Raw genomic sequence first — 9,284 nt, 5'->3', positions numbered from 1 at the left:
TCGAGGGTTCAACCCTTACTAACCCTTTTTACTAGCTGTTAATATTTTTGAGGTTTAAGTTACGGTAAATTATTAATTAATTTTATACGGGAAACGACACGTATCAAATTTTGGCGCCGTTGCCGGGCAGATTATTTATAATGTTCTATAAATTCATGGTTTAATCAATTTCTGCTTATATTGTTATTTGAATATGTGAAGAACTTGTATATATTAACTTCTTTTTGAGGTTGAATATTTTAGAATCTATTACTGGGTTATTTCCATGCATATCATCAGGTTTTCATGATATTTGAAAGTCGGTCTTAGTAGTGTATGTCTGCCTGTATTGAATCAATCAAGGAGTGCCTACTTTTCATGACTTAATTCAATAAGCTTCATTGTATTTGTCAGACTTTTAGAGGTTAGATGACAACAATTCTTTTTTATCTTGGTGGAGTATTTTACTTGTAAATTGATGAATGCTCAGTTAAGATTCTCATGTCCTGTTCCGAATATTCGATCAGTATGTTATCAAATAATATGAATGATTTAGCTAATTGGTTGCTGGTATAAGAATCTGTAATTTCTTTTCAAAATTAGCATAACTTATGGAAGTTAATATGACATGATAGGTGTACAAGTAGACAAGTATATGTCTTGTTTTCTTAACAATGTTGCATAATAAGGTTTTGTTGATTGTAAACTAATGATGATTATCTATCTAACGTATTTGTTAAGTTGTGCATAGAAAGAACAAGTTATACTTGGAACAGGATACAAGGAACCGGAGCAATGACAAGTATATAAGGAACTTAAGCAATATATGATAAGCAATAGAAGAACAAGAACAATGATGAGTGTTATGGTTGATAAGCATGATGATGGCTAAGGAACCATGAAGGTAACTATGTTAATAGGTGTTTGCATATGTTAGCTTCATAAGGTAAGTACACTATGCATACATGAGTTGTATATGTGTAGGAGTATTTACATAAGCTTTAAGTTTAATTAGTTCTCTCACTTGAAGTTTGTTTATGACAAACAAACTTCAATCTAATGTTTCTCTTAAGTGTTTATGTGAAGACAGCCTAAAGCAGGTTCTCCCACAAGAACCAAACCACGAAGGAACCAGAAGATATTCTCTAACGAGATGCAGAAGGAACCTTTGGCAGGCTTTCCCACGAGAGCCGAAGCATGTTCCCTAACAGGTACATGAAGAATTCCATGTTCCCTTACAGGTACATGAAGAGTTCCCTAACAGGAACTTAGTTCTCTAACAAGAACTATCTAAGTTCCTTAACAGGAACTTAACGTTGCCCCGAGATCTAGAATACATCAATACTACAAGATTCCAGAACAAGAGTTTCAAAGAAACAACATGAAGACGGAGAAATCGAAGTATATCGCTCTAGGATTCATGTAAGTATGTTGGACATAAAAGTCATTCTGGAACAAATCAAAAGAACCAAGGTGAACTCATGATAGTCAATGAAATTAGAGTTACTGACTTGTCAATAACTCAGAGACTGTCAGAGTTCCGAAACCTAATCGGAACTTAGGTCTGCACGTCATTAAAGGTTGCAGGTCGAATTTAATGATATAAAAATTTACCTAATACGTGCATATCTTTTAGGGATTTGGTTTTACAGAATAAAAATATTTATTTTCTAATAAATCCCTTTTAGAAAAAGATAAGTTATTTTTGGAAAATATTTTCAGTAAAATAAGTTTTAAATAAAATCTAATTTTATGGCAAGTATATCTTTTGTTAAAAGATATGGTAAATATATCTTTTGTAAAAAGATATGGTAAGTATATCTTTTATAAAAGATATGACAAGTATATCTTTTGTAAAAAGATATGGTAAATATATCTTTTGTTAAAAGATATATTAGTATATTTGGAATATATAAGAGTTAGATAAAATCTGATTTTATGGTAAATATATCTTATTATTATTGATATAATATATTCTTAACAAAAGATATATTTTTGGAAAACTTATTTTTGGAAAATATCTTTTATTTCTATCTTTTAATAAAACTTATCTTTTACGAAAAGAATGATTTGGGTGTAATAAATATGCTCATATGTATTCATTCAAAGTCGAGGCTGATGAAGCTTAGTAGTCGTGCTTAATGGTTTCATCCTTCACCACGAAGCTAAGTCAAACATCCAGGTCGAAGTTCCAGTAAAATTCCAGTTACAGTTCGTCCAGTAAGTTCCAGACAGATCTCGAGTGTCCAGCATATTAGTTTTATCTCTTTATTCATTGGTATGTATTTAGAGTTATTCTTTGAGATCTTGTAATTAGGAAAAAGGGTTTTGAGTGTTTTATGTATTGGGGTGTGAGAGTTCGTGAGGATTCTCGTTATAATTGTATAGTAAGAGTGCAATGTGTGAGCTTCTAGATGAAGTTGTGAGTTTTGTACTGAGGTGGTACAAGTATTTAGTACTTTGGCAGTACGTGTAGTGCTTTGGTGGTACAAGTGAATCTAAGTGTGGTGCTTAGATTGGGTAGGATAGGGTCCTATCAAGTAGCAAGTCCAGTGAGGAACTTGTGAAATAAAGGTCCGTGTTTAATAGGTTGTAACTTGGTGTTTGCCCTATTATAGTGAAGAGGTTTGTGTTTGAAATCCCTAAGGTAGGGTCGAGGTTTTACTTCCATTTGGGCCCTGGATGGTTTCCTCGTAAAATCCGCTTTGCATTGTCTAAGTTCCTAACAACAATCAGTTTTATATTCCCCGAAAAGTAGGCACTAGGAACATACTACAATTCACCCCCCTCTTGTAGTATATCATCCGAAATAACAAACAACTTTTTGCATGATTTGTGCTTGTCCCTTGAAAATTGAACTGGTCAATCTTATTACATCTAATGATAAACTAGTAACACACTTGTATTTTGGTTATTGGTATTCAAATGATGCTAAGAGTTATAATTTTGAGGTTATCTTCCACTGAGTTTCTGCTTTTATACTTTGATCTGACAAATAAATTATAAGTGGCATATACTAAACGTTTTATTTTCTAATGCAACTGTATTAAACTCTAAAGGCAGAATAAATTTAAAAGACTTTGTGTTCATTTATATGTTGTATGGGCTACTGTATAAACGATAATCTAAGGTCCTGATGTGCATTAGTCATAATTTTGACAATCAGCTAGCTTAACATGTTGAATTTTGCAGCATGAGCATTCTGCCAATCTGTGGATTACTAATCTAGTCATATTATTACTTTTTAGATGTTGAATTGCTGATGTGCTACTGAAAATTTAGTATAATTTCTGCCAGATACATGACATTTAAAATTTCTTGTCTGAATAACTGATCTCATTACTTCAGAACTGCTAAAGCTATAATTCTTGCTTAGATTAAAAACAAAAAAAGAACTGACCAGAATATTATTAATAATTAGCAAGCCTCACATGTTGAATTTTGACAGGTGCATGTGTGATTGTATGCCTAATCCTAAATTTAGGAAAACCATTTTGCTAAAAATCTGTTGAAATACTAAACTGATATATATCTACTTGAGTAAACTTTGAGCAAAATTAGTTGGGAGAATTTGCACATGACAACCGATGATTTCATGAGATTGCTTGGTCGGGTTCATATAATTTCTTAGCTTGTCTGATGCTTATAAATTTCAGCATACTTACTTTTAGAACCACTTAATTAAACATGTCTTATTTGATCTGAATATCTGATATCAGCCCTTGATTTTGCCTATATTTTAGTTCTGACCAGAAATTCATTTTCAACCTACTTTTATGCACTACTATCACATGCTCATCTCTCATTAATTTATGTTTTCTATATAGGTGCATGTACGCGTATGATAAAGAAGCAAGACTTCAGCACATAAGAGCATACATAGACTTGATAAACGGAGCAAAACCAGAGGAGCTTCTTCATATTTTCAGTGCTGAACCAACACTTGAATTAGAAGATCCATTGCCGATCAAATATAACAACATGGCATAACAGACATTGAAAGAACCCCCTAAAACAGGAGAAAATCCTCTATGTATTGTCTTTCCGGAACTAGAGAATCCCTCAAACTGAACTCTGGTTTCCTTAATCTTCTCCCTAAATTCTATGGGAACGCAGGTGACAATCCTTATAGACATTTAAAAGAGCTTAAAGTTGTATGTTCTTCTATGAATCCCGGAGGAATAGAACAGGAACATATTAGATTGCATGCTTTTCTTTTTTCTTTGCAAGATCCTGATAAAGAGTGGTTATATGAGCAACTTCCATCTAGTTCCATTAATTCTTGGGTAGAATTGGAAAAAGTTTTTCTTGAAAGATTCTTTCCTGCGAGTCGTATAGGTTCTATTAGCAAGGAAATTTGTGGAATTAGAGAGAATAATAATGAGTCTTTATATGAGTACTGGCAACTTTTTAATAGGCTTTGTTCATCTTGTCCACAACACCAAATAAGTGATCAATTGTTAATTCAATACTTTTATGAAGGTTTGTTACCTAATGATACAGGTATGATAGATGCATCTAGTGGGGGTGCATTAGTTGATAAAACACCTACTGAAGCTAGAAAATTAATCTCTAATATGGCTCAGAATACACAACAGTTTAGTACTAGAAATGATGTTAAAAGAGTAAATGAAATTGATATAAGTGGTATTCATAATCAATTACAAGAAAATTCTCAACAAATTGTTACTTTGACTACTCTTGTTTCTAAAATTGCTAGTAATGAGTCTAAATCTAGAGTTTGTGGTGTTTGTTCTGATTTTTCTCATGCTACTGATGAATGTCCTACTTTACAGAGTGAAGATGTTAATGCCTTAGGGGGGTTTTCTGGTTAACAAAATAGGAAGCATGATCCTTTCTCACAAACTTATAATGAAGGCTGGAAAGACCACCCTAATCTAAGGTATGGTAATAGACTACAATTTCAATAGTTTAACCAATTTAAGCAACATGGTCAATAAAACCCATCACCTAAAACTGCTAGCCCTTCATTAGAAGACTTGGTGAAACGGTTAGAAAACCAAATAGGATAGGTTCATGATCATGGTGTTGAATATCAAAAGAAAACTAACATTCACCTACATCACATAAACACTTAAATAGGTCAAATAAGCACTACTCTGAGTAATTTGGAATCTCAACTCTCGAATAGACTTCCTACTCAAACAATTGCCAATCCAAATGAACATGCTAAAGCTGTAACACTTAGGAGTGGTAAAGAGTTAGCAGAACCTAAAATGAAGAATAGAGCAGCAGAGAAAGAAGTAGAAGTCAGACCTAAGGATATAGTTAGTGAGAGTAAGGAAAAACATGATAAAGAGAGCGAGAAAGAATCTATAGGGAAGGGTAATTCTGATGTGAATTTTGATGTTTCTCGTTTTAAACATGTTCCTCCTTTCCCCTCTCGATTTGCTAAATCTAAGAAAGAAGCTATGGACAATGATTCTAGAGACTTTTAGGAAAGTTGAAGTTAATATTCCTCTTCTTGATGCTATTAAGCAGGTGCCACGCTATGAAATGTTTCTTAAGGAACTTTGTACTAATAAAAAACAATTTCGCCCTTATGAAAAGTTAAGTATGGGGGAAACATTTCAGCAGTAATTCAAAAGAAACTTCCCCCTAAATGTAAGGATCCTGGCATGTTTTCTATTCCATGTAAAATTGGTAACTCTATTTTTGAAAGATGCATGCTAGACTTAGGTGCTTCAATCAATGTCATGCCTAAATCTGTATATGATACCTTGAATGTTGGTCCTTTGTCTAAGACTAATGTGGTTATCCAACTAGCTGATAGATCTAATGCATTTCCTTTGGGAGTTTTAGAAGATGTACTTGTTCAAGTGAATGAATTAGTTTTTCCTGCTGATTTTTATGTGCTTGATATGGGTGAGAGATCTGATAATGTTCCTTTATTATTGGGTCGACCTTTTCTAAAGACTTCTAAAACTAAAATTGATGTTTATGAAGGTAATATAACAATAGAATTTGAAGGTGAAATGATTAAATTCAACATATTTGATGCTATGAAATACCCTAATGATATCAATAATGTTAATTCTATAGATTCTTTTGATGCATGTGATTGGATGGCTCGGGATGTTTTTGATGAGTGGTGTGAAAATTTGTTTGCAAATGGTATTTTTGGTGATGTTGAAAAAACATAAATGGTTAATTCTTCTGTAGAGTCGTCTGATGTGATTGAATATGATGTTTCTAATGGATGTGAAAGATATGTTCCTTCTATTGTACCTAAATTGATTCCTTCTACTGTTAAGGCACCTGGATTAAAATTAAAACCCCTTCCCTCTAATCTGAAGTATGCTTATTTGGGTGATAATGAGACTCTACCTGTTATTATTTCAAGTTCCTTAAATGAATCTCAAGAGACTAGGTTATTGAATTTGCTTAAAAATCATAAGGAAGCTTTAGGATGGACTTTAGCTGACATAAAAGGCATTAGCCCCGCTATGTGCATGCATAAAATTTTTCTTGAAAAAGATGCTAAACCAACTACAAAGGCTCAACGTAGATTAAATCCTTCAATGATGGAAGCAGTTAAAAAGGAAATTCTAAAGTGGTTAGATGCGGGAGTGATTTACCCTATTTCTGATTCCCAATGGATAAGTCCAATTCTTGTGGTACCTAAAAAGAGTGGAATAATTGTTGTAGAAAATAATGAAGGAGAACTTGTCCCTACTAGAATTTCTAATGGATGGAGAGTTTGTATTGACTATAGGAAGCTTAATCAAGCTATTAGAAATGATCATTTTCCCCTTCCATTTATTGATCAGATGTTAAAAAAACTTGATGGACAATCTTATTTCTATTTTCTAGATGGTTATTCAGGTTACACAAAAGTACCCATTGCCCCTGAATATCAAGATAAAACCACTTTTACTTGTCCTTTTGGTACATTTGCTTTTAAAAGAATGCCTTTTGGTCTATGCAATGCTCCTGGAACATTTCAAAGATGCATGATGAGTATATTTTCTGATTTGATTCAACAAGATATGAAAGTGTTTATGGATGATTTTACTGTGTTTGGTGATTCATTTGATATATGTCTTCAAGCGTTATCTCAAGTTCTGAAAAGATGTGTTGAAACTAACCTTGTTTTGAATTTTGAAAAATGTCATTTTATGGTAAACAAGGAGTAGTTCTTGGTCATATTGTTAGCGCTAAAGGTTTAGAGGTTGATAAAGCTAAAATTGATGTCATTAGTTCTTTGCCATATCCTACATGTGTTCGTGAAATTAGATCATTTTTAAGACATGCTGGCTTTTATAGACGCTTTATTAAAAATTTCTCTAAGATTGCTTCACCTTTATGTGCTTTGCTTGCTAAAGATGCTGTTTTTTACTTTAATGATGAATGCAAGAAATCTTTTGATGATTTAAAAGACAAATTGACAAGTGCTCCTGTGATTAGACCCCCTGATTGGTCTTTGCCTTTTGAAATTATGTGTGATGCTAGTAATAAGGCTGTAGGAGCAGTTTTAGGGTAAAAGAAGGATAAAGAGTCTTATGTGATCCATTATGCTTCTAAATCACTAGATTATGCTCAATGCAATTACATTGTAGCTGAAAAAGAGATGTATGTTGTTGTTTTTGCTTTAGAGAAGTTTAGGCCCTACTTAATTGACACTTGTGTGATTGTTTATTCTGATTATGCAGCTCTTAAATATTTGTTAAAGAAGAGTCACTCAACACCTAAGTTGCTTAGGTGGATGCTTCTATTACAGGAATTTAATGTGGAAATTAGAGATAGAAAGGGTGTTGAAAACCCAGTTGCTGACCATCTAAGTAGAATTGTACCCAAAGAGGATTCACCTTTAATAACTGAATTTTTTTCCCAATGAACAACTTGCATCTTTATATAGTGTTGACACTCCTTGGTATGCTGATATTGTTAACTATCTAGTGACCGGAACATTTCCCCCTACACTCACTAAAGCTCAAAAGAATATGATTATATCTAATTGTAAATATTATATGTGGATGATCCATATTTATGGAAATCATGTTATGACCAGATGATTAGGAGATGTGTAGACAAACCTGTACATGCTTCTATTCTTACTTTTTGTCATAATCTTAAAAGTGGAGGACATTTTGGTCCTCAAACGACTGCTCATAAGGTACTTGAATGTGGTTTATATTGGCCTACTATTTACAAAGATGCATATTTGTTTTGTAAATCTTGTGAACGTTGCCAAAAGACTGGAAATCTGTCTAAAAGAAATGAAATGCCTCAATCTAGTATCCTTATTTGTGAAATATTTGATGTGTGGGGTATAGATTTTATGGGCCCATTTCCTTCTTCTTTTGGTAAAGTTAATATCATTCTTATTGTCGATTATGTATCTAAATGGGTAGAGGCAAAGGCAGTTAAAACTGATGATGCTAAAACTGTTGTTAAATTTGTTAAGAGTCATATTTTTAATAGATTTGGCATGACTAAGGCCATCATAAGTTATAGAGGGACTCATTTTTGCAACAAAACCTTTGGTGCACTTTTGGAGAAATATCATGTAACCCATAGAGTTGCTACTGCATACCATCCTCAAACTAGTGGGCAAGCTAAAGTTTCTAACAGAGAAATAAAATCGATTCTTTAGAAAATGTTTAATACTAATAGGAAAGATTGGAGTCTTCGATTAGGTGATGCATTGTGGGCATATAGAAATACATATAAAACTCCTTTAGATATGTCTTCGTTTAGACTTGTTTTTGGTAAAGCATGCCATTTGCCTGTAGAAATTGAGCATAAATCTTTTTGGGCAGTATTACAATGTAATTTAGACCATGACCTTGCTTGAAATGAGAGGAAATTACAGTTGCTTGAACTTGAAGAATTGAGGTTATATACTAATAGAAAAAATGCTATTTGTAACGCCCTATTGGTAATCGGCATATGTTATGTTAGTTACTATAAGAGTATTAGTGATTGACATAGATTATGCAGGTTACAAATAAATTTGAATTAGTAATTGACATAACTAAGGTCAGTTACAAATAGTAGGTCAAGGATAGACTGACCAATTATTAGTAAGGAACTTAAAAAAAAAGGCTAGTTACAAGTAGTAAGACAAACTTTATTGACTATATTACTTGTAATGGACTTCATTAAAGTCGGTTACTAATGCTAGTGCTAGATTGCTATTTGCTAGCACGAACTTCAATTTTTTAAAAAAAAATAAAAAATAAAAAATAAAAATTAGATGTAGCCTAAGTTCTTCATTCCTATTCTTTTTTCCCCATTTCTTCACACACCCGCTCTAATGCTCTTCAAAACTTCTCTAAAGC

At 32.8% G+C, this 9,284-nt stretch overlaps 1 protein-coding gene across 1 annotated transcript; it reads left to right on the top strand.

The window, feature by feature from the left end:
- Positions 1-4,010: 4,010 nt before the first annotated feature.
- Positions 4,011-5,438, top strand: LOC110693940. Its single transcript, XM_021871121.1, has 2 exons — positions 4,011-4,801; positions 5,132-5,438. The coding sequence occupies exons 1-2, from the start codon at positions 4,011-4,013 to the stop codon at positions 5,436-5,438; spliced, it is 1,098 nt and encodes a 365-aa protein (XP_021726813.1).
- The last annotated feature ends 3,846 nt before the right edge of the window (positions 5,439-9,284 follow it).

The sequence above is a fragment of the Chenopodium quinoa genome, unplaced genomic scaffold (assembly GCF_001683475.1).
Source record: "Chenopodium quinoa cultivar QQ74 unplaced genomic scaffold, ASM168347v1, whole genome shotgun sequence".
Taxonomy (NCBI): domain Eukaryota; kingdom Viridiplantae; phylum Streptophyta; class Magnoliopsida; order Caryophyllales; family Amaranthaceae; genus Chenopodium; species Chenopodium quinoa.
The sequence above is the reverse complement of the archived record's forward strand: the minus strand, read 5'-3'. Positions and strand labels throughout refer to the sequence as shown.

Coding starts and splice junctions, on each gene's coding strand:
- LOC110693940 (XM_021871121.1), top strand. CDS start 4,011: ATGTATTGTCTTTCCGGAACTAGAGAATCCCTCAAACTGAACTCTGGT. Junction 4,802..5,131: donor GATGTTAATGCCTTAGGGGG/GTTTTCTGGTTA, acceptor ACTCTCGAATAG/ACTTCCTACTCAAACAATTG.